Here is a 26,660-nt window from a genome sequence, read left to right on the forward strand (position 1 = left end):
ACTTGGTCCTCCTTCTCCTTCTGTCTGCTCTTGGTTTTCTACTGGCCAGTCCAGGCTCTGTCATTAGCACCCCTCTCTCCCTGGGACATCATATCCATGTGCAGGGCTATAAACACAACACTCCCACATTTCTATTCCTTCCACAAACGTCTCCTCTGAGCCCCTAATCTCTACACCAACTGCTTTCTTGGCATCTCCTCTTAGATGTCGCACAAGCTCTAAGACTCAACATGTCCAAAACCAAAGCTATGTTCTTTCCCCAAGCTGGGTCCTCTTTCCATCTCAACAAACAGCACCTCCATCCATTCATCTAGGAATGATGGAGCCATGCTGAAAACCGTAACTGTCCTTCATATTCCACATCCAACCCATCACCAAAGGCTGGAAATTCCTAAATACCTTCCAACATTTCCAGTTCTCATCATCTGCTTTACACCAGCCTTTCTTGGGTTTCTGCAGTGGCTCTATGCACTGTCACCCACCCTTGTATCCTCTATCCTTTAATATTCTTCATATTGTGACCACTGTGACCTTCTCAAAACCCATTCCATGCATTCCACAGGGACTTGCTGTGGTAGGCTCTGGAAAATCTCTACCACCGGCCATTAGACGGAGGAACAGAAGTAGACTGGGTGAGACCCAACTGAGAGGGCGTGAGGCGGACCCAGGACAGCCCAAAACTGTTGCTTCTCACCTGTCAGAGCACGTAAATGGGAGCCAAACAGCGGACTGCCTGGGAACTGAACACGGGGAATAGGAGGCTCTGCCAGGCTCAGACTGAGTGCCTCTCAGTGTTATATATGAAGAGGCCAACTGCCGCAAATCAAATAATGATCTTACCATGTGAGCCCAGGGACACAGGGACAATTAGCTGGTATTCATGTTTTAGCTAGATTCATTGAGTGAGGGGGGGAAGTCACTCTCCATTTAGTCATTTTGGACTATAAATTACAAAATGCACCAAAGTGTAAAATAAATAAAGTGAAAAGTGCTAGTGCCCTATATACCACTACTAAAACAAACAAAAACTCTACACACACACACACACACACACACACACACCCCAAAAGAACCCCCTAAAAAGCAAACAAAAAAACCACAACGGCCAGTAACAAATCCACCTTCTCCGTCTATCCATCACCAGCATGTATATGGTTATTCTGTTGCACGTGAGATCTTACAAAGTAAATCAACTTTAACAAATGTATATTAAATGGATGGTAAATATAATTAGCACTGATTTGAAGCCATTGGAAACACCACTTCCTATTCTATAACAAGAATTAAAGCATTTTACTTATGTATATTTAATAATAATAGAAAATATATTTAACACAATGCTATAAAACATAATTACTATATTTATTTTTAAGAAAAAAAATATATAACCTTACTAGGGAAATACTTAAATTAGGACACAGATAAACTAATTACTAACAAACTTTATCTGCTTAATTGCTTATGCGCTAAGTTAAACGAGAAAGTAAAGATGTATTTTGATAACTGATTAACTCAATGGAAAAAACTAAGAAGGATAAAGAAATGTGTTTTCATATATAGCAAATTACATGTTCAGGTAATTTGTAATTATTTCATACACATAGTTTTTTTCTTCATCTGCAACATCTTTATGTTCAAATGTGCCATTAGTATATGTCTTCTGAAGTATCTTTTTTTAAAAAATTTTTCATGTTTTTTTATTTTTAAGAGCAAGAGAGACAGAGCGTGAGCAGGGAAGGGGCAGAGAGAGAGGGAGACACAGAATCTGAAGCAGGCTCCAAGCTCTGAGCTGTCAGCACAGAGCCTGACGCGGTGTTCGAACTCACAGAATGTGAGATCATGACCTGAGCCAAAGTTGGACGCTCAACCGACTGAGCCACCCAGGTGCCCCACTTCTGAAGTATCTTTGAGAGGAAGCTCTCCCTTTTAACTAAGGTATTTTACCTCATGTGTTGTATGGGAGAAGATAATAGATTAAAAAAAATTTTTTTAATGTTTATTTATTTTTGAGAGAGAGAAAGGCAGAATGTGGGCAGGAGAGGGGCAGAGAGAGAGAGGGAGACACAGAACCCGAAGCAGGCTCCAGGCTCTGAGCTGTCAGCACAGAGCCCGATAGGGGGCTCGAACCCACAAACCACGAGATCGTGACCTGAGCCAAAGTCAGACACTCAACCAACTGAGCCACCCAGGTGCCCCATAATAGATTTTTAATTGGCCCTCACCAAAGATACTGTATGAGGGAACTGTGGTTGGCAAAAATTGACGAAAAACAAGGGAGAAATTAAAACATGTTTGAAATCTTAAAATATTTAATGTTCTATGTCCTGTGGGAATGAATCAGTAGCTACTAGATTGCTTTCTCTCACTTGTAGTTATTTAAAATTGAGTAAATTAGGGGCGCCTGGGTGGCTCAGTCGGTTGGGCGTCCGACTTCGGCTCAGGTCATGATCTCACCATTCGTGAGTTCGAGCCCCACGTTGGTCTCTGTGCTGACAGCTCAGAGCCTGGAGGCTGCTTTCGATTCTGTGTCTCCCTCTCTGTCTGCTCCTCCCCTGCTCATGCTCTGTCTCTCTCTGTCTCAAAAATAAATAAAAAAATTAAAAAATTAAAAAATAATAATAAAATAGAGTAAATCATTGGCAACTCATGATTATGTTTCTAGATATCTATCATAAGCACAAAAGAGTTATTGTCTCCCATAGGTAACTGGACAACTCTGGAAAGAACCCCTTGGTAAGCTGGAGGAGATCAGTCTGTGAAACTCTCTTCTCTGAGCACAAAGGAGGCTTACCTCTCGCAGAAAGTGTGCAGACAGGGGAGAACCTTGGGATTCTTGTACCGTTCCAGGCATATACTGCAAATCAGAAACTGCTTGTCAATCTGGCGCACCACAGGACTTGGGATGTTGGTGGCTTCACTGGCCATCCTAGACCACTGACATGGGAGGCCGGCTGTCTTTGACCCTGCACGCTGCTGCTGTCAGACAGGAAAAATATATAATAACTTGTAAGTGCAAATCAATCATTGGTTCATTCACTACAGACACCGTGTTATGAATACAGGTAGAATTCCATGCCAGTGACCTCAAAATGACCATAACCAACCCTCAATGCTGGATGAGGCATACAGTGAAATGCCTGTTTATTTTGTAAATCAATAAAATGATCACATGTTCACCATGCAAACAAAACAAATTAGAAGACGTATGTTGCACAAAGAGGCGTGCCTGCTGGCTTTGCAAGCAGGGGTAACCGAGGGGCCAAATACTTATACAGCTCTGCCTGTTCATGCCTTCATTTATGACTCTATTTGATTCTATACCTACAGTCTTATAAAAGTATAATCTATATCAAATAGAACGGTCTTACTAAGATAAAATGGTTTCCCAACTATTGTACTTGAAGGGGATCAAAATGTCACTCCAAAATGTGCCATCTTGGCATAAGGATTATTTTGAGCTGGAGGCACTTGAGAAACAGCAGACACGGTAAGGCAGCTGGTGGTTGGTGAGGGGCATTCTGTCCTCTCCCCCCTGCTTAAAAGCAGGGCATCGATTTCCCATTTTCAAAGGAAATTTTCATTTGTAAAGGTGCCCCACTCTCCCATACCAAAAAGAGGAGACTCTTAATTATCACCAGAGATAGCATGGGAGAGGAGTCTACATAGCAAATCTTACTCAACAACCCTTATGGACCATACATTTCCTGGTCACTTTCCTACAATTTACTGTCCCTAAACCTCCTTTTCCTTTATCTAGCCATTTCTCCACCATTTGTCATCCTTTGTTAAAACAGTATATAAGCCCCCAGGTCCAACTGCCTCTCTGGGTTTTCATTTCTTTTCTGTGAAGCTCCCATGCATGTAAAATTAAAAATATTAAATTAATAAACTTAGAATATTATATATTATGTTGGAAAAATAAACTACCAGTAAAATGTGTACATCCTTTTCTCTTGATAATCTGTCTTTTGTCAGTTTAATTTGCAGTCTTCAGGAACAGAATTGAAGTGTGTTGAGAAAAAGTTTTCCCTCCCCTACATACTGTTAACATGCAAGGATGGAATAATTAGAACTTGTTTAAAAATTTTTTTAATATATATTTATTTTTTAGAGAGAGAGAGAGAGAGAGAAAGAACATGAGTGGGAAAAGGGGCAGAGAAAGAGGGAGACACAAAATCCGAGTTAGGCTCCAAGCTGTCAGCACAGAGCCCAGCTCGAACTCACCGCCTATGAGATCACGACCTGAGCTGAAGTCGGACGTTTAACCGACTGAGCCACCCAGGTGCTCCAGAATAATTAGAACTTTTTATTAAGACCTTTGTATGTGGTTCAGAGTGTTCTCTTCAGAACTAAAGGTTTATAGATTCTATGCTAAAATGTATTTGCCACAGAGCAGGGACAAAGGCAGATAATTCCTAACATTTTAAGAAATGTCTGTTGGTATTCATGTGTGGGAATCTGAGGGACCTGGTGAAATGAATTAATTCAGAGAAGGTTTCAAAATGTCAGGAATCGTGCCAGAAAAAGAGAATTAGAAGACGGCAAGAGAGAAAAATGCAGAGGGCCTCCAAGGGAGGGTAAAATTACAACATAAAACACAGCTTCATTTACCACCTTGAAGAACATCTGGCTTCTATTCCAAAAGGGTAAACCAAGGTTAAGCTAAAATTCACTTCTTAATTTTCTAAATATTTGGTAAGGTGTCTACAGCCCCCCAATTCCCTACAGAAACACTCTTTACAAAAAAAAATTTGTTAATTTTCAATATGACCCTAGGCAGGAAGTAATATTATTCTCATTCCACAGATCTTTGAAAACCTTGGCTCAGTTAAGAAGTTTGCCAGAATGCAAAACCCATAGCCTGTTCACTCCTTAAACCACCACACCTCCCTTGACCGTGTGCTTTGAGAAGGCTGTATGTACTATAAAAGCTTGGTTTATATATAATATTTTAACTTGGCCTGGGACCTGTGTTTGAAGCTGGGAAATACCATATTTACAGAATCAACAATTCTACAATTTTTAATGGAAATTTTTTTCAAACATGAATGATAGTTCTTCTCTCTCCCCACCAATTCACCACATTTTTAAAAAGTATGTCAACTTGTAATAAGAAAATTCTATCGGGGAACCTGGGTGGTTCAGTAGATGGAGCATCTGACTCTTGAACTCAACTCAGATCATGACCTCACAGTTTGTGAGATTGAGCCCCAAGTCGGGTTCTGCACTCTCTCCATCTCTCTCTCTCTCTCTCTCTCTCTCTCTCTCTCTCTCTCTCTCTCTACCCCTCACCTGCATGTGTGTGCTGTCTCTCAAAATAAATACATAAACATTTAAAAAATTCTACTAGTTATACATAATTGAGTATAGTTACATATAGGACACACCCATATCCCAACTCTATACTTTCTAGATAAGCTCATTAAAGAGCATGATTCATAAACAGACAGAACATTGTGAACCTGCTATACAAGAGTGTCACATCTGAACAGAACTCGCTGCATTAGTTAAAACAGCGTGAGTGTGACATATTTAATTAGCCAGCACTATCTGCTCTCTCTTTCCTAGAATGTCTCCCTAAAGAACTAGAGTAGAGAATGATATTCATTGATTGGATTAAATGTGGCTCATCTCTCAGGAGCTCAAAGTATTGGCACATCATCTGCTTTTCTTAACCACATCCCCATGACATCAGAAAAGGGAAGGAATGGATTTGTCTGTCTTTAAGATAAGGAAACCAAAGCCGAGGGTTTAAATGACTTGCTCAAGGTCACCCAGTAAAATCAGTGAATCAGAAAGCTCAGATTTCAAGTCTTCTGCTTTATCTGATACCTAATCTTAAACAAGATTAACACTTTGTGTGTGTGTGATAAAAATTATGGAGTGCTCACTTCAGCAGCACTAAAATTGAAATGATACAGAAGATTGGCCCAGCCCCTGAGCAAGGATGACACAAAAATTCATGATGTGTTCCATATATATATATTTTCAATTATATCTAAGGGGCACCTGGGTGGCTCAGTTGATGAGCATATGACTCTTGATTTTGGCTCAGGTCATTTTGGCTGAGACCCCTGATCTCAGGGTCGCGGGATCCAGTCCCGCATCAGGGCTCCCAGTTGAGTACAGAGCCTGCTTAAGATTCTCTCTCTCTCTCTCTCTCTCTCTCTCTCTCCCTCCCTCCCTCCCTCCCCCTCTGCCACTCTCCCCTGCTCACACTCTTTCTCTATCTCTAAAACAAATAAATAACTTTTTAAAAAGTTATATTGAACTTTTCAGTTAAAATAAGTTAAAAATAATTTTAATTTCAATAGCTTTTGAAAAATTTCATATCCCCCTTTGAAATAATCAGTCATGCTGAGTATTGAAAAAAGTACAGAGAAAACATCGCATTGATTTCACTCTTTTTTTTTTAACCTTAGAATTTTAGGGTTTGGGCAAGGAGAAACCATTTGTTTTAATCAGATGGTATGATTTGAGTAAATGAAATTTCTTGAGCTCACATCATTATGTTCTGATGCTGAAATAAAAATATTTCACTCCAATTTTATGATAATTATTGAAGTGGGTGGGAGTAAGTCTTTGTTAGTATTGTTAATTTATATGGTAAATTAAGTTGACTCATTAACACTAATTTAAAAGCATGACAATATTACAGACCTGTCACAAGCGACCTGTTGAAGACATCTGGATTTTTAGGACTCTCAGAATCAACACAAAAGGCTTCCAAGCCCCAAAGATCCCCAAACCGAGACTTTGCCAGGGTAATGATCATTCCCTGAATATAACTGGATACCCACAATAGAAAGACAATTTGACTACTCCTAAAGGGATAAAGTACCGAGAAAAATGGAGGCACAGAATGTGCTAACAAGCACCACAGGAAGCTTTCCATCAGTCTGAATACGCCGCGAGGAACATACATAAAATGTATACAGCCTTTAAAGTGTCCGGGCACTACCACAGTTTCTGGTTGCTTTGATTAGAAGAGCAATAAATACTTATTTAGATTCTTGGCTGTTCTCCTTTCGCCATCTTGGTTTCTGAAGTGTCAGAGATCCTTCTTACTCGCATGACCAGCAGAAATAAGCGCATGATAGTGAAAGAGATCAGCATATAGAACTACTCTTCCCCTGGAGATCTGCAAAACCAATTTCTGGACAGGAGCACCTACAAGCATGCATGGAATGGGCTTTGTCTCTGAAGGAACCCGAATCCTCTTGGATGCAGGAACTAGCACTCTACATACCGACAAAAGGCCAACACAGAGGAAATGACAGAGAAGCGATGGCAAGAAGAGCCATTTTTTTAAAAAAATTTTTAGCTTATTTTGAGAGAGCAAGTGGGGGAGGGGCAGAGAGAGAGAAAGAGAGAGAATCCCAAACAGGCTCCACATTGTCAGTACGGAGCCCAACTTGGGGCTCGATCTCATGAACCATGAGATCATGACCTGAGCCAAAATCAAGAGTTGGGCTCTTAACTGACCGAGCCACCCAGGCGCTCTAAGAAGGGCCATTTTAAAACTACATAAATAGCCAACATTAGGGTGCTGTTGACATTAACTGGCTATGAGAGCTCTCGCTATGTGAGGAGACTGGCTGAGGCTCCTTGTCAGTGGAAAACCAACAGCAATACTGCTTACAAGAGGGGTTTGGTCCTCCTCTCTACTTCTCTGTTCAATAGCACCTTCTCAATCTGACCATTCTGGTTAAAATTGAAACTTGCCCCCCAGCCCCCAGGACTTGCTATCTCCCGTCCTTGCTTTCTGTCTCTGTAGCAACGGTCACTTTCTGATATAGTATGTAATGTGTTTATCTTGCATATTGTCTCCTCCCCACCTCTCTAGGATGTAAGATTCACGAAGGCAAGGATTGCAGCAGCTAGAACTGTGCCTCGTACGTGATAGACACTCATTATTTCTTTGAATGAACTGAGCAAATAAAGTATAACATGGGAATGGACTCAGTCCCAGTAGCAGAAAAAAGCGGCACTGGCTGACTTAGTACACAAAAACAGCATGGTTGTCATCAGTCATGTGAATGTTTTCATTTGACATCAGACATTACCTGCCTTCCCACGTGATCGTCTAATCTTTAGCAACACAAGCCGTCAGCCAGAGGGTAAATATTCAGTGACATACTTAAACACACTCACAAAGGCGGAACGGGAATTGAGAACCACTGAGGACACATGTGTGCGGAAATACAAAGTCTAAGAAAGTTGACACAAAAATTCCTCATTAGTGGGGCGTGCCCACTAAACAGCTTTTGTAACAACAATGCAATACGCATGTAACAAAATCCTTGCGCATAGAAAAACCCCCCATCCTAGCATTTCTTCCCTCACATCACCTCTGGTATTTTTCCTGGCTCACGTCCTCAAATCCCCTAGAACTTGGTGGAAATGACAACCAAGTGGAAAAGAAGAACTTGAGAGGAGAAGAAACAAAAGGAAAATGCCTGGGTCCACAATTCTAGGGTTGGGACCACAATTCCCACCCCAGAGTATACCAGTTAGATCAGATAATGATCCAAACTTTTTATTGCTGACACCAGAGGGGGAAGAGCAGGAAGGGAGGGTAGAAGACAAAAGACAAATTGAAAGCACTCTGCTTGAGAAGGGGAGAGAGTTGGGGGAAAACTTGTTGGCTAGGCTAGGAAACACGGTTGGGAAACAGGTCAAGATTCCTTTGGAAAATAAAATTTTAACATGTGATTTGTGGGTAAGAGTCAGCATATTTGATTATACACCATCCTAAAGGCACTAGATTCCACTTCTGTTTAATTTTATGGCATTCCTGGGTTCCTGCTTCTCTTTGTTGCCACTTAGCTGGATTAATTTATTAGTATGGTTACATTTTTACTGCCAATGACAACGACGCAGACAGGCTAAAATCAGCTTCCCAGGGTGCCTGCGTGGCTCAGTCAGTTAAGTGGTTGACATCAGCTCAGGTGATCTCACGGTTTGGGAGTTCGAGCCCCACATTCGGCTCTCTGCTTCAGCCTGGTGGAGCCTGCTTCAGATCTTCTGTCTCCCTCTCTCCCCCTGCCCCTCCCTCTCCCTCCCTCAAAAATAAATAACATTTTAAAAACAGAAAGCAGTAAATTCTGAATTGTTAAAAAATAAAAATAAAAAATAAAATCAGCTTCCCAAGAAGTTAAAAATTTTTCTGGCGCGTTTACAGAAAGAAAATCTCGAACTATTAGGATTATCTATAACTCACAATGTTCTATCTTTTACCTGCCAGGACAGATGGTACCTAGAGCTCAAGGCACAGGTTAAAACATGACTAAAGAAACAAAGTATTTTTAGTTTTTAAATTTATGAGCATATTTTTATTCACCTGCAACTGAATTTGCATTGTTACAGAGGACTTAACTAGAAGAAAGAAAAGAGGACAATCTTCAGTGAAATTAAAACAGGGTGACCTATTTCCAGATAAATCAAGCCTCCCAAATGGGCCATTTTGTAAATTAGAAGGCCAGATGCAATATCTTTTCTGATAGTACATGCATGAGCGCGTGTGTTTGGGGGTGAGTGGGTGTGTATTCCAGAAGCCATTCACTTTAACTTCTGTCTGCAGGCAAGGATGTGCCCAAGCTTTCCAAAGGTTCTTATCATTTCCAGGGTCCAATGTATGACAGCTTCCCGAGGTTGCTGGGTTTTACCACACGGAAATTGATTTATGTCAAGCCCCCAACTCATCTTTAGAATATTTATGCCTATTTCCTCTACCTCTTAGTATAGATAACTATTTGTCTTTGCCTTCTTCATAGACATCCTCACCTTTTACGATGCAATTAAGTCGGTTCTTAAGATTTGCTTTGGGTTTTCTAAGGTACAGAAAGCTGGGTCTGTGTGATTGAGTGTTAAGTGGTCAGGCTGATTAACACTCATCCACAGTGCCTTGGGACAGTCAGGATGAGTGGGGTTTCCTCTCCCCACATCCATCACCTTGCCAAGACTCTTTCCTTGCTTTCCTTTGGGACTACAAGGAGGTTGCATATTCTGGGACCACAAAAAAGACAGAGGAAGGCCAAGGCCCTAAGCTCTGGAAATTGGGCAAGGTTAGCAAGAAGGGGGAGGAGAAATTTCTTCTACATCAGAACTTCAAAAGACATAGGCCTGTGCAACAGCAAATCCCCTTTTGTCCCTGGTGGATAGGAAGTGCGTTATTTAATTCTGTTGCTGATTAGAATAAATGTTTACCTTAATAAGTTTTCAAGAAGAATAATGAAAAGCACTTAATGGAGGAACGGAGGTGACTGAGAACATGAAGGCAGAAGAGGGTAAAGTAAAAGAGGGTAGAAAGACTAGCACGCAGAAAGCAGTAATGAAGGTTCCTTCCAAGGTGCTGTTTGAATAATTACACTGGGCTCATTTTTTCCCCTCAGTATCTGGTTTAACCTAAACCTTCAAATTCTAGGAGGAAACCTGATCTGTTCATTTCAGACAACCTGCACAATAAAAATATTCAGAGAACTCTAATAGCCAGCCCCATTATAGGACAAATTCTATTCTGACACTCAAATCCTTACATAAGTAATAAAGGGCACAGATGGCATCAGACATTTTCAAAAAAACAATTACAGGTGTGTGCAAATTATAATTATGCTGTAGTTAGAAGTAATTCAGTCACATTTTTTTAAAGAAAAAAAACCTATGAGAGTAAATAATTTGGCAGCAAATTTTTTATTTTTTTTTTATTTTTTTTATTTTATTTTATTTTATTTTTTTTTCAACGTTTATTTATTTTGGGGACAGAGAGAGACAGAGCATGAACGGGGGAGGGGCAGAGAGAGAGGGAGACACAGAATCGGAAACAGGCTCCAGGCTCTGAGCCATCAGCCCAGAGCCTGACGCGGGGCTCGAACTCCCGGACCGCGAGATCGTGACCTGGCTGAAGTTGGACGCTTAACCGACTGCGCCACCCAGGTGCCCCGACAGCAAATTTTTTAAAGTGTAGAAGTATTTCTCCTCCATACATTTCAATAATACATTCAAATGTTTTGTTAAAGTCTTAGCTTTATCAGAGAGATGATGAAAAAAAGCACAAGGGAGTCTTAAAAATTAAGCTTAGGTTAAATTTTTAAAAATTGCTACACATTTAGAATTTCTTCGACTTAAAGATAGATACAAGAAAGTCATAACTTTGGAGTAATTAATGTCTCCAAATATCCAAATGAAGGACGTTTTCAATTTTTAGTAAGACAAAGAATGAGTGTTTTTGCTTATTTCACAAGCAAAAAAATCCACGAAGCTTTTTTCATGTAAGTAAAAAAAAAAAAGTCATCTCAGGATTATAACATTAACTCTGGTGAAAAATATGTATAGATTTCATTCTCCATTTTTAAAATATATGGAATATATCCTGGATTCCTATTTCTCCAAACAGGCACATTGTATCAGAGAACATTTGTACATTCAGTCCTATTTTAACCTTTCCAATGCAAATCACTTGGGTCTTTCTAGGAGAAAACTGGAAAGAAACACTTAGAGGTTTAGGATAGGCCACGACTCAACGTCTCTGTAACAAAAAGCTGCTTTCTCATACCACAGCACACATGAAACTTCTCATTGTGTGCTTGCTCGCTTGGGAGGGGCGTGCATTATTTAACATTAACAGACGGTTAGGTCCGGGGCTGCTGAAGCGTCTGCCTGAAAATAATGAAAGACACCAGAAAATAGGTTCACGCTAAGCAGAACTGAATCCTAATACTTAAGAAATCAATTGAAGAATCTGGACAAACAAATGGCTCTCCTTACATATTCTAATCTAAAAAAAATAACAAAAACCTCTAACAATTATTCACGAAGAATAAAACTGCAGTAATACGATCTAAGCCAAAGAAACAAACTAATAATTTTTAAAATGCTTCATTCTGAATCCAGATCTGCTCCTGAAAGCAATGATATTGAATCTATCTTAAGACAGATACCATTTTACCTTTTGGTTCAGAAATCCACTTATTAATATTTAAATTTAGCTTAAAATAAATAGCCTTCCTACTTGCTTTCCTATCCTCCCAAAATAAGGAATAATGAAAGGGTGGGGCACACTAGTAGAGAAAGCTGTCAGAATAATCGTAGCCACTGTTTCAGGAAGCAAATCTAAGGTCCAACCCAAGGATTTTTCCCCCCCCCCCTGTGTAAAGCTACCATTGAACTCCACCCAGATTTGAGTCTACTTCAAAGGCAGGCAAAAAAAAAAAAAAAAAAAAAAAAATGTTAAAAAAGAAAAAAAGCCCAAATCATTTTCTGCATATTTGCTGATTATCAATGGCATTTAGAATTCAGAGGGTCGAATCATGCATTATGAATGAATGGGTTTCCAATGGTAACTGGGAACTCAACCCCAGGGTTCTCCAACAGAGGACCGAGTGGGGGAAGGGTTGAATGGTTCATTCTCCTCCACCCTGGGGTATGGAGGAAGGAATCCAGCAACTTAAATACTTCATCCCCATCTTCGCACCCAACAGAGAAATGCCAGGAGGGAAATATTTTATTTAAAATAAGCTGAATACACATTAAAATTGAGGACTAGTAAAGATAAAAATCTAGTCAGATCACATTAGGAACTTGATAAGAAAGAAAATCTTGCATGCCTCTCTCCCTATTCTGGTTAATTTGGTGCCTTTGTTTAAGCAAAGAATGGGTCTCCCTCTATCTGATAGTTACAGAGCATGCAGCATCACCAAGAGAGAGAAGGAAGAAAAAAAGAAAAAGAAAAAAAGAAAAAGCCAGAGCAGAGAGAGAGCAGGAGAAATCAGCTATCCACCTGGCATAATACTCAGCAATCAGAACATTTAGGACCTACCCATTTCTGCAGACAGACTAATCAACGAGGCAAAGAATTAAATCCTCCCAAGCCTGTCGCTGCAGCTCCGCGGCAATCCAAAAGAACAATGCACATTCTGCTAACCTCCCAAGTTTGGAAGCACCATGCAAAGAAACTGGTTAAAATTCCCTACCATGCAGTGCAGCCATCATCAGAAGCCCAGCATATCTTCTGCTCTATGTAGTGATGTGCCAGTTCATGAACAGAACAGAGAAGAAAAATGGAGGAAAAGAGAGAAGGCTCAGGAAAGTCGGCAGGAATGTTTCTGGGTCATTAACAAGTGGGAGACCCCTTTCGGTATTCAAACCAATCAATCTTTATCTTACAGGACATCTTTTTCTCACTCAGCGTCTGTTGAAAAGACTGCAGCAAACCAAGCAAGGGATTATGGGATAGGGATGCAGCAGCGAGCTGCAATGAGATTCGCGGGTGGCTTGCTTTCCCCTCTGAGTCAGCAGTCAGCTGTTTCCACGCTCTCGTGCAGGGCCGCGGAGGTCCCTCGCCGGAATGTGGCCGCGCGGCTAACCCGGGGAGAGCCCCCGGCGCACGTCTCCCGGCGCCACGCAGCCCGGACAGGCACCGAGTTACAAATCGGAAAGGGGGTGTGCTGATAAGCAAAAGGGGGATGCGGTGAGAATAGATCCTAGAAGGAAAACTAGGTATACGATGCCTCAGTTCATATTTAGAGGAGTGTTTTCGGTGGGTGTGAGAGCATACAGTCACTTCCTTTCGTTAGGGAAAACATACTGTTTCCTTAGATTTTAAGTAGCTTGAAACACAAAGGTAAACTTATAAATATGCAAAACAGCCGAGTTCAACAAGCATCAACTAACTTTTCCCCTCTTGGTATCTACCCAGAAAAGGGTCTATAAAACACAGTCCCTCCAAGTCAAATAATGCAAATGCCATTCCTCTGCTTTTTGTGGTCCTAATCATTCAGACAAAAATCACGTAGTATATTTATTTGCTTCAGGGGTGAACAGAGCCTGCTGTTTTTCTGATGATGGGAACGTTTCAGTTAAGGGTTGAGAAACTTGGCAAACCTTGCACACCTATATACCTTGATTTCCTATTAGACGACTAAACTTTTTTTTAGTTTTCATAACATAAAAATGATCAAGTAGCCATAGAAAAACAATTAGATCCTACTACAAATAATACTTTAGAATTAAAAAAATTTACATATCATAACGGAATTTACAATCATTCCCTTTTCTACAGCAGGGGAGGCAGGGAACCATACTGCATTATATTCTTTGCTTAGTTACTAGTTTAAAAGTGGACATGAGGGGTGCCTGGGTGGCTCAGTTAGTTAAGCGTCTGACTTCAGCTCAGGTCATGATTGTGGTTCGTGAGTTAGAGCCCCGCATCGGGCTCTGTGCAGACAGCTCAGAGCCTGGAGCCTGCTTTGGATTCTGTGTCTCCCTCTCTCTGCCCTTTCCTTGCTCACGCTCTATAGCTCTCTCTCTTTCTCTCTCTCTCTAAAAAATAAATAAACATTAAAAAAATTTTAAATTGGACATGAAACCTTTTATTTAAATAAAGTTGTTAATTCACACATTTGATTACATTAATATTCAACACATCCTTTCCATGCAGTCAGGTATTGCATTGAGCCCTGTCATGGGGCACTCAGCTCTACAGAGCAGTGATGATTACCATCAAAGGTGTGGGTGAGTGAGTGTCAGTATCCAGTGAAATAGACCCCAGACATGCCAATTTTGCCATGCTATTTCAGGTGGTACACAATTCTCAAAAGCCCAGGTTAACACCCTACTTCACAAGTTTTTTTTTTAATGGCTTTATTGAGATATTCACATACCATATAATTCATCCATTTAAACTGTACAAGTCAATGGCTTTTAGTATATTCACAGATGTGGGCAACCAACAGCACAGCCAGTTTTAGAACATTTTCATCATCTCCAAAAGAAACCCTGTGCCCTTTAGCTATCACCCTCTACCTTCCCACCCCCCACAGTCTTACGCAACCATTAATATACTCTCTATCTCTATAGATTTCCCTCTATAGATTCTGGTCATGAATGGAATCATATAATATGTGTCTTAGGTATCTGGCCTTTTTCACTCAGCATAATGTTTTCAGTGTTTATCCATACTATAGCATGTGACAGTATTCTGTTCCTTCTTATGGTAGAAAAACATTCCATCATATGGATATAGCATGTTTTATTTATCCATCTGTCAGTTGATGGTCACTTGGGTTGTTTCCACTTTTTGGCTGTTATGAATAATGCTGCTATAAACATTCCTGTACAGGTGTTTGGGTGGACATATGTTCTGGTTTAGAAGTTTAATTTAATTAGAACCAACCCCTAAAACTACAGGCAGGCTACCCCCACTCCATTTTACCATGTCCTCTTCCTAAGACAGTCCCTCACAAAGGAGCCCGACTTGGTGCTGCTGCTGGCCTGTCTGAAGCCAAATGCACTGAATGCTGACTTCTCTTGAGGCACATCCTCCTGGCCTCTCTCCTTTTCCTCCACTCAACCCAAACTCTGGGGCATACAACTGGAGGGAGTCTCTCTTCTCAGAAGATAGTGGGAAAGTGGGAGAGATCCTTAGTCTTCTGGCTGGGGTTGCAGTCACTGAAGGTTCACTTACTCATTTGATCATTCATTCCAATGAATACTTATTGAATGTCTAGTGTGCGCCAGGCACTGAGTAGGCATGAGGATACAGAGAAAAATGTAACTGTTTCTCAGCCCTCAGGAAGGTTGAAATCTAGTGTGGAAGACTGATTAATAAGCAGGCAGTTGCAACACGGAGTGGTAGGTGCTTTGACAGCAGAGGGAGTGGAGGGCTCTGGGAGCCCACAGGAGGGACAGGCTGGGGCAGGGAGGCATGGGTTACATTACAGGCATAGAGCACAGCACAGGCAAAGGCTTGGAGGCAAGAGATGGCTCACAGGAATTGAGAGTGGTAGTTTAGTGTGGCTAGAGCCTCGGGTGAAGGTAGAATAAATGAGGGTCATGTATGTTTTTGATGTTTTACTTGGAATTGGGAATATCTCTTTCTTGGAAACAGCATTCCTTAGGACAGGTGGGTTTCTGAATAGCTTCATCACCATGATTTAAGTACTGTATGGGTGAATGGGTTCGGAGGACCCAGTCTGCAGCCTAACAGACTATAATGTTGTTTATTATAGGAAAACACAGCCTCATTTTTAGTGCATGTCTTGGAAAATGAATACAACCCTTTACAAGCCGGGCCTTGCGTTACCACGGGATGGGTTAGCAGGCCACAGCAGCTCCTCCTTGGCACTCCCTGGCAAACAACAGGTAGATAGATGGTGGTGGTAGTGGCTGTTGGTATATAGTGGCTCAGCTCCTTTCCGAGTTATATTGAGGCGTCACACAACTACACCGTAAGGCTTCGATAGCAGAGAAGCACCTCAACTCTTTGGGATGGAGACGGCTGCACACCTCACTGACTTCTTAGAGGCATTTTGCCCCTCCTCACTGTTTTCCTCCAGTTGAATAGACATTAGTGAGTTAACTGTCATCAGCCAACTTGGGATGTACACTAAGGAAGTATACAGACAGTGCCTATAAAAAGAACAGATACGTGCTAACTAAACTTGGGTTTGGCAAGATTCTGGGAGACAGAGATCCAAAATGTACCGACCATGTATTACGTGCCAAGTTCAATCCAAAGCCCTTCATATATGGTCTACCTATCTCTGATCAAGGAAATTTTCCTAGAAAGTAAACTCCTTAGGATGACATATAAGGCCATTCATGATGTGGCCTCTGCCTTCCTCGTTTTTCTCCAACTGTCCTCCCCAGTCATACTCTAATTCTTAAGACATGCCACCATGCATTTTTTAGCAGTGGCTCTCAACTAGGAAATGATACACGCCTCCCCCCCCCCCCCATGAAGTGGTGGGGTATGCATTTGGAAATGTGAAGAGGCATTTTTGGCTGTCATATTGATTGTGTGCTTGGGGAGTAGGCAGGTACTACTGACAGTGCCTGGGGGCAGGGATGCCAAACATTTTCCAATACCTGGGAAAATTTCATACGAGTACATTTATATTTATCCTCTAACATTACCAATAGCACTCGTTATAGAAACACTAATCTCTAGGCTCACATTCCATTTGTTCTGCTGGGAATGTTATCCTCTCCTGACTCCTTCCTCTGTTTAACTCCTTCGAATTCTTCATAACTCAGTAAAGACCCTACCTATTTTAAGAAGGATTCTCTGACTCCTCCTCCAATCCTAACCCCTCCCCCCCCCACCCCCGGTCTAGATTGGGTGTCACCCCTATGTGCTCCATAGCATTCTTTGCTGAAAACTATTAATGGCTCCGTATTTTACCTCCAACTCCCCAGCCCCTAGTGCAGTGCCTATCACACAGTAGGTGCCCAGTGAGGAGATGTAGAATGACAAAAGTCCTTCCAGAAATGAATGAGTAACATAACATGATATAAAGGTAAATGTTCATCTCTGAATTGAAAAATAGTTGGAGCATTAGGGAGAGACAATTCTTCATATCTGATTGACGGTTTATAGTTTAGAAAGCACCTTCGTAGTACATTTTCTCTTTGGTCTGCAGTGAAATCTAGAAACAGAGCAGGCATCATTATTAGAGTGGAAACTGAGATTCAGAAAGGTTACGTGACCAGGCCAGGGTGTTACAACAATTGTGTCATAGAGGTGACCTGGACTTCGGCAGGCTCAAGCTCCCTCCAAAGACTCTCAGGGAAGATCCTTCCTTGTGTCTCCCAGTTTCTAGTAGTCCCAGGTGTTCCTTAGCTTGTAGAGGCATCACTCCAGCCTCTACTGCCATTGTCACATGTCTGTCTTCTCCCTGTGCATCTCTGGGTCTTTACATGGAGTTTCCCTCTCTGTGTCTCTCTTTTTTCTTCTTAAAGGACCCCCACCCACGTAAAGTATGACCTCATCTTAACTTGACTACATCTGCAAAGTCTCTATTTCCAAGGTCATGGTCACAGGTACAGGGTTAGGGACTTCGGCCTATCTTTCTGAGAGACAGAATTCAACCCACAACACCTACCATGGGTAAAAAGTTAACAGGAGGCCTGGGCTGAGGCAGGCCTGCCTGAGAATGACCTGATTTGCCCACAGCAGTGTTCCTCTGGAAACACTACAGTTAAGAAAAATGGGGAATGTTATGTGTGCTTCATCTGTGGTGTGTACCAGTAAGACTGTGGGGTGGCTACCTAAGTAGGATGGCAGAAAAGATTGGTAGGGAAAAGGGGCTCTGACTGCTGTGTGTCGTAACCCCCACACACCTTGGGTCTCCTCCCTGGTACATACCTTAAGTGGGTAAGGGGGCAGAGGAAGCTGCTGGGTCGCCAGTGGGATAAAGGTGCCGTATCTCCTGCTGTATATTTTGTGTCAATGTTTCCTAACCATAAATTCAGATTAAAAACTATTTGTGCCTTGTGAGTCTGACTGGCAGCTGGAACCCACAACCACAGCTGTGCTGCTGGCCTACCCAGTCTGAGTTCCTTGTCATTGATCTTCCCAAGCCCCTTCACAGCCTGAAGATGTCCTTTATGGGGAAGCCTGAGGCGAAACACAAGGCCCTGCCATGCACTGATACAACAAACTTCCCAGCGCCACACTACCCCTTATTCTTTGTCTTGCTCTGACTCTAGCAAAAACTAAAAGCAAAAAGAAGCAAACAAAGCACTTGCTCTGCCACTATCCGGCCTGGATAATTCAAAGTTGCCTCTAGCTGTCCTGAGCATGCCTGGAAGATAACCTCCCAGTCTTCACTGGATTCCTAATTACATTAATGTCCACACTGATGAGCACATCAGTATCAAGTGTTGTTTTTCCCTCCAGCGGAGTTTCATGATCACACTTTTCATTTTGACAATTAAATTCAAGGCGGTGCCAAGTTCCTGCGTGCTTCGGTGGCTTACCATGTTTAATTAATCAGTGCAGTGGCTCGGACTGGCAGGTTGGGATTGAGTTAGAGTCGGGGATTCTGTACTGCAAACGTCCCTCGGTGACTGAGCCGGCTGAGGCCCGGCCGGCCGGGACCTGAGCCGCGCGGGGCAGAGCCCAGATGACCGCGCGGGGCGCCCGCCGGTGGCTGACGTGGGGGCGCCGCTACTCATGCCCCGGTAGGCGCTTTCTCCCTTCTTCCATCGCTTCCTCTCTGTCCCTTAAAATGGATTGTGTGCAAACCAGCATGTAGTGCCCAGGAAACCTGAGATATGCTTCTATCTGTTGACCAGATGATGCCACGTCTAGGCCTCTAGTTCAAGGTTAACAATCGCAGACACCGGCCTGTCTCAGACGGCCCGGGCTTCCCAGGCCGGGCGGAGCCCCGCGAGCATTCTCCGCACCCTCGCCGCCGCCCGCTGTGGTCTCTACGGCAACAGGCTCCACCCCCAGGGCGCCGAGCCCCGCCCCCGCCGAAGAAAGGCCGTCGGCCTTCCCCACCCAGGAGTCCGCAGCTCTGCTTGCATTATGAAATCTCTCTTTTTTCCCTTCTCTGTAGGTTTCCTTTTCTAACCTTACTTCTCACCGGGGAACAGGACCACTCTGTAAAAATAACTGATTCAAGTGCTGCCGATGGGAGAGCCGAGGGAGGGGAGTCGAGGCTGCAATAAAAGCTGGGAGCTGCGGGGATCGCCCTGGCCTGACTCCTCCCCCCAGCAGTGTGGGTGCTCCAACTGTGGCGGTTCCCATTTCCTGGGACTGTGGCTCTCTGGCCTTCCAGTCCTCCTGCGCTAATGTGACCTTGGTGCTACGGAGTTAGATGGGACTTTCTCCTGTTGACACACCTGCCTTTATGAGGACTTCTCGAGCTCAGTGCTTTAGCTCGGAGAGTGATACTAAAGTAGGAGCCTGGGCGCCCTGGCGGAGAGAGGTAATCTGAGGATAGAGGAGCTTGACATCACCGGCAGAAGGCTGCCTCCCCCACTCATGTAATCAGGAGAGAGTATTTTTCTAAGCAGTGTGCGTGGCACGACGCCACACCGGTCACATATCCGGATATTAGAATCCAACTACCACGATGCTGTAATTAAGGCACACAGGCCCTGGAGAGGCATCTGTATTTGCTCTATGTTCGGGTTGCTCACTGCCTCCGTAAGCTTATTTGTAAAGTATCATCTCAGAAGGCTGTCCTGGTGGTTAAATGGTATAGTATCCAAGTGTCTTAGCACTGCGCTTAACACGCAGCAGTCTCAAGTACTATAATCAGAAGCTGTGTGGTGCAGTGTAGAGTATGGACCCTAGTGTCGAGGTGGGTGTGAATCCTGGCTCTGACTTACGACTCTGAGTAAGTAACTTAACATCTCTGTGCCTCCATTTCTTCACCATATAATGGGCACAGTAACCTACTTCAGAGTGTAATCATGATGATTAAATGATTTAGTCTATTAAGAGAACCTACCACAGTGCCCAATATATAGTAACAGTCAATACATGTATTACTATGGTTGTAGCACTAGTAGATTTGCCACTACTAGAGTTATAGGTTCTTTTAGGAATCACTAATGATTTACTTTTGTCTTCCTAGAGTCTGGCTCATGTAGGGGTTCAGTAAACATTTATTTTTTGGATGAATGAATAAACTAATTAATATCCTACTCCCCATTAATTCTTTTCCTCTGCCAAATAAAATAAAATCAACACATGAGAGTGGGCAGAGTCATGCAAAGTCAGAAAAGATGTATCTATACACTGTTATCACACTCGGCTGGACACAGCCTGCCTAGGCCTTCTTACCCACTTAGTGCCAGTAGAGTCCTAGCTGGGTTGACACAGTTGAGTAAGAGGCTGGAGCGCTACTTTGTTGCTCTTGGTGAGTCCTCACTCCAACTCCTAATCCCAGGGCTGCAGGGAAGGTAGAGGGTCTCTGCTCAAACCCCCCTGTTCCTCATTCTTATGAGAAACAAGGTCTGCTATTGTGTGCTGCTTATCTGCCAGTGGAAGTGACTTCTCGCTGGCCATCTTGCCTTTAGAGTCAGCAGCCTTCTTGGAAAGATAGGGCAAGAAACGATTCCTTATGGCACCTTTCCAGATTCAAAGTTTTCCCCTTTGAGGAAAATTGTCATTTCTGGACCTGAGACTGGGAAGCCTTGCTTTCATGTCCTCCCCTGAATGGACATGCTCTAAAGCAAATACTGACTTACCTAGCTCTCTACCTCAAGGGTTGGCAGTATGTCCAGGCTGGGTGCCAGAAGCCACCATGCCACCAGAGGCAAGGGGAACAGGGGCAGAAGACTAGCAACCAGGCCCCAGACAGCAGAGGGGGTATGTACATGGGTCAGGTCGGGCCTGCCAGGCCCAGGGTGTCCTACCCACACCTGTGAGCCCTGGTATGCAGCAAGCCACCTTGGTGCCAAGTGGAGCCATCCATGGGCAGGGGGCTGATGCTGGGAGCATCCTGACTCTTCCTAGATAATGTCTTTCCTTTTCCTGTCTCTCCCCGCCCCCCGCCCCCCCCCACCCCCCATTTCTCCTGCTCTTTCTCTATTCCCTACCTACTTTGTTCAACAAGCTTTTAATTTAGCTTCTACTATGTGCTGGGCACTGCATGGCATTAGGTCACTATCTTTAAGGAACTTGTGCACTCTCATAAGAAAGACATAAACATATGGGCGCCTGGGTGGCTCAGTCGGTTAGGCGGCAGACTTTGGCTCAGGTCATGATCTCGCGGTCCGTGAGTTCGAGCCCCGCGTCGGGCTCTGTGCTGACAGCTCAGAGCCTGGAGCCTGTTTCAGATTCTGTGTCTCCCTCTCTCTGATCCTCCCCCGTTCATGCTCTGTTTCTGTCTCAAAAATAAATAAATGTTAAAAAAAAAATTATAAAAAAAGAAAGACATAAACATAAATCTCAAATAATGAATTAACGACAACAAAAAAAAATTGATCTCAAACAATTTTGATCTGTGGCCTCCACCTCAGACCCGCCAAGGATGCTCATGGGTGTTGCTCCCAACTGGGATGGCGTTCTGTGGTGGGTGATATTTGGGCTCTAGAATCAGACAAATGTGGGTAAAAATCCCAGCTCTGACACTGACCAGCAATGTGATCTGGGGTAAATTACACAACTTTTTCCTCATCTGTAAAACAGCAGTAAGAGTTACACATCATAGAGTTGTTATGAGGATTAAATCAGACAATGCCTGGAAGCTGCTTATCACCATGCCTAGCTCCTAAGAGTCAACTATTGTTGTCCTAATTATTCAAGCCCAGTGGTCAGCAAACTTTCTCTGTACATGGCCCAACAGTAACCATTTTAGATTTGTGGGCCATACAGCATCTGTCACAATTGCTCAACAATATCGTTATATGAAAGCAGCCACAGACACTATATGAAGGAATGTAGCTATAATCCAATAAAACTGCATTTGGAAACACATATTGGGGCGCCTGGGTGGCTCAGTCGGTTGGGCGACCAACTTCGGCTCAGGTTATGATTTCGCGGTTTGTGGGTTCAAGCCCCACATCAGGCTCTCTGCTGACAGCTCAGAGCCTGGAGCCTGCTTCGGATTCTGTGTCTCCCTCTCTCTCTGCCCCTCCCCAATTCACGCTCTGTCTCTCTCTCAAAAATAAAATAAACAAAAAATTAAAAAAAAGAAATAACATAAATTTTACATAAATTTCACATGTAATAGAATATTTTTCTTTTGATCCCCCCCCCAAGCATTTAAAAATGCAGAAACTGTTCTCAATTAACAGGCTGTACAAAAGCAGGCAGTGGGCTGGATTTGAGACTCAGGCCACAGTTTGCCCACCCTGATCAAACCTAATGAAATGGCTGGCACTTCCTTTTATGGACTTTGTTTCAAAGGAAATGGGTCAATAATACCCTAATTCAGATTCTGAACATGAAGACACAAGCCCAACTAACTTTAAGAAGTTTACAAACTAACCCAAGAACAGCAAAACTCTCATAAAAGAAAAATAATAACTGCAATTTATTTGTGCATGAACAAAGATAATTATCTGATACCTACAATATCTACTATTTGTGCACAAGAAATGGAAAAGACAATCATTTCCATAGATGTTCGATCACCCTGTGTTCTATAGATGGAGGCAAGCTGTTCCCACAGGGGCAAGAATTGGTTGTGTGCGTACCTCACTTGTCAATGCCATGCACGAAGACATCCAGGTGTAAGAAACATCCTGGAAGGTCACAACATCCCTGCATTTTACACCCAGAGGAAGAGAAAAGACACAATGTATAGTGAGTGAAGGCTAGGGAAATTTTAGGAGGGCAGGAGGAAACTGCAGGAAAACAGGCCAAGTCCAACCACTGTGGAAATCACATTGCAAATGATTTAGTTGTAAAACAGTCAAATACCCCAAATAATGCCATGTAATTCCCAATGTCTTCTTTCCTTGCCTCCTCTCCCACCTTCTAACTATCCGCGAATGGAAATAGGTTTGCTTTACTTTCCACGCGAGCCAAGAAGATCATTACTCTCCAGTTCGTATCAAATTCCTCCCAGGCCAGAAGTTCTTTCTCTAATGCTATAAAAAGGCCATATTCCAGATACATTGCAATTAATAATTAAACTTATTTCCCTTGACTCAAAGGAAATGCACAGGCTTTCTTACAAAGCTATTCCAAGAATCAAACCTGCTCTTGTACATCTTTTTAAAAACTATGTGTTATACCTGTCTTGCTACCATTACCAGATAAAGAATCCGCTAATGCAAACTGATTGCAGTGTTGAGCAGTCCACAAGGCCAGAAGTCCTAAGAATGCCCTCTAACTGGGTGGGGATTCTCCTCTGGAAAGAATATAGTCCAGGCACAGATGTATGTCTAGTTTGAGTCCTAGAGAATCTGCTGGCTTCCTACAGGATTGTCTCTTTGCTTTAATTGCTATCTGCTGTAGAAAGAAAGCAGAACTTTTTTAGAAAAGAAAAAATGAGGAGCTGGGATCTGGCAAGGGACCTTGGCTGGGATATACCCAACTGCACCCAATGTTCCTTTCCTACCCATCAAGAAGCACGAGCCTAAGTTCAAAGAACCTGGTACTGTCTTTCATCTGTACCCTGGAGTGGCACTGGTACTCCCTAAAGGGATAGAAGCCACCCCTCTGTCATATAGATCTTCAGTCTCAGAGCAACAACTTGAATCAAGAGCATAAAGGCCATCGGAGCACCTGGCTGGCTCAGTCAGTTAAGCGTCTAATTCTTGATTTCGGCTCAGGTGGTGAGTTCGAGCCCCATGTTGGGCTCTATGCTGACAGTGTGGAGTCTGCTTGGGATTCTCTCTCTCCTCTCTCTCAAAAATAAATAAATAAACGAAAAAAAAAATATATGTATACATCTTTAAAGAGCATAAAGGCCATCACTTTCTAACCCCATGGGAGGCTTAGTTCACTACCCCAGACCCCAGCCTGGCTCCTAATCTACTTCCATTCTTGCTCTGGCTGAGCCTTTCCAGCTGTGACTGGAAGAGGAAGGCACAAGACTCTCATCCTTCATACAATCTGAGGTATTTAAAGTTGTAAAGAACCAAACAGATGATACAGTCTCATGGTTTTAAAGCCACAAAATACTTTCTCTAAAAAATTGGTCTTGGTCCTGGTCCTGGGGGCCCTGCCAACATGCTCACCTCTCACTTTGCTGCCCTCCCCACCCCCCTCCACCATCCCCCCATGCATCTCTTCAGAACCCCTGGAACTCTGTGGTCATACCCAGTCTGATCACCACCTTACCAAGAAACAAGTCTGTGGAGGTGACGTGACTCCCCTCAAAGCCATACAACTAGCAGGTGGCAAAGGCTGATGCAGACTCAGGCCTGACTCTGAGTGAGCCCCTCTCTGTATCTGCCCCACTGCCCTCTCTTCACAAGCAGGCCTGGTGAGCTGGAGGTCTTTGCAGGCGGTGTGGGGTTCATTATGACTACATTAGTTCTGTGAGACTGTCCTATAGAAAGGACTGGAAATTCGAGCACAGGTCTTGCTAGATGAGAATAGAACACTATACGAGAAATAACAAACAGCCCTCATACCACAGCTGGTGTGCTTGAAGAGTTAATGGGTTAGAGTATATGAATTCGCAAAACCCGGCAGTCAAACGGCAGAAATTCCCAAGATAGCAGAGAAACAGGAACCCACCACAAAGCAGGCGACTACTAAAAGGTTAAGACTCCCCGTCATCCTCACGGCAAAGGGCAGGGAAAAAATAAACCACGACATCCTGTTAGAGGGGGATTCACAGAGAAGGCAGACTCCAGGGAATAGAAAGAAAAAGAAAGATACAAGACATAATAGACCAAGAGTATTTATGAACTTCGCATAGTTAAGAAGCTGCGTATCTTCAGAATGACCTTGACGATAAAACTCTGACACCAAAATAAACACAGAAGACTGGAGGTCATTAGCATTTGCACCAACTGCATATGAAGCACATCAATCCAGTCAAATCTGAGAGTGGAGTAAAGTGATAAAAGCATAGACCAGCGATGCTGGCATCAGATGGCCAGTGCCTTCAGGCCCTTCTCTTTCCTGTTCCCTGATGGGCCTTGGTAGAATTTCCATTCTATATTTAAAAGGCTATTAACACACGTTTGTTTGCTCCCAGAAATGGAAATGGAAGAACCCAGCCTTAATTTAGACTTGCCCGTAAAGCTTATTCATTATAAAACCAGGTTTTATTTCTTTTTGTCTATTTGTTCTAATAGGGCTTTCTTGCAGCATTCTGGGACCTTTATCCAGCCTTCCTGTGCTCTCTGGATCCTGCTCTTGCCTCCATCCTTCTCTCTCCACTATTTCTGGCTTTTCAAGAATCAATCAGCCCATTACCTTAAGTGCAAACTCTGAGATCTCACCTCCAGAAAGAGAAGCTGCCTCTTGTTAGTAAATGGCAAAATTCCTGGGTCTTCATGAGAAAGGTCCAACTTTCAGGGTACTCCGTGCCTCACTCCGCCCCCCGGCGGGTCCCGCTGCAAGGCTGCTCCTGTTCCCTTAGATCTCTGCCCAAATGCCGCCTCCTCTCTGAGACCTTCCCTGTCCCTCCCATCCTACATGGGTTTCCCCCTTTGTAGTTAGCACTGCAGGGTATTCGAATCCTTCATGACAATTGTTACACTTTGTAATGACATATCTATCTGCTTGCTTGGTTGGAGCTCCTTCCCCACCAACCTGTAAACTCCACAGGGACAGGGTCATACCCCAGTGATGGCGCAACATGTATGCAGTCTTGGCGCATGGCTTCCTGCAGCGTGTGATGAAGAATGACTGAGTGTCAAGACTGCCTGGACATTCCCCGGCGCTGAGTAGCCAACACTCCTCCGGAGAACACACTGGCCAGGTCCTCATGCAACACACCTTCAACACTTCAGCTAAAGATACCTTTGAGCTGTATTTGCAGAGGGAATCTGTTAGGAAAATGGTGTGCAAAAGCATTTTAACCTAAAATGGAAGTGGAGGATATGAGACGGAGAATCTCATGCTTGTGTCCTCAGAAGAAAAGAACTTAGGAACAGAGGGACGGATTGCCTGCTAATGCTTGCGTTACAGAAGACCAAGTCTCATCTCCTGACCAATGAACATCTGCCCAGAGTCTCTCCCCATCCTCAAGCCACTGAATTTACTGCTTGGACTCTGGATGGATTCTGCAACCCCCCGCCCCCACCCGGTGCTCCATAAACAGACCCATAAAGTGGGTCCATAAATACAACCCACTCCAAACCCTCAACAGACTGGCCTGTAGTTTCTACAGCCCGTGTTTCCCGAATTTCTGGTCATTTGAGCTTCCCTTGGTTTACCTCTTTATTTAGACTGACAGGTAAGCAAGATTATCAGGACAGCGTAACCTGTCTAAGGGTTAGACGTACTCCAC

General features: G+C 43.3%; 1 protein-coding gene and 1 pseudogene across 11 annotated transcripts in view; one reads left to right on the forward strand and one right to left on the reverse strand.

The window, feature by feature from the left end:
- TRIM2 (tripartite motif containing 2) overlaps positions 1-26,660 on the reverse strand; it is a 122,122-nt gene that overhangs the window by 55,245 nt on the left and 40,217 nt on the right. For 5 of the 11 annotated variants that reach the window (XM_043567191.1, XM_043567175.1, XM_043567229.1 and 2 more), the window contains exon 2: positions 2,792-2,976. In XM_043567191.1, coding sequence (XP_043423126.1) covers positions 2,792-2,976 — 185 coding nt within the window. Of the gene's footprint in view, positions 1-2,791; positions 2,977-12,971; positions 13,228-26,660 lie in introns of those variants that run through there. The other 6 variants (XM_043567183.1, XM_043567245.1, XM_043567218.1 and 3 more) reach the window with 4 other exon arrangements.
- Positions 5,884-5,982, forward strand: LOC122479248 (annotated as a pseudogene).

Source organism: Prionailurus bengalensis, chromosome B1 (assembly GCF_016509475.1).
Source record: "Prionailurus bengalensis isolate Pbe53 chromosome B1, Fcat_Pben_1.1_paternal_pri, whole genome shotgun sequence".
Taxonomy (NCBI): Eukaryota; Metazoa; Chordata; class Mammalia; order Carnivora; family Felidae; genus Prionailurus; species Prionailurus bengalensis.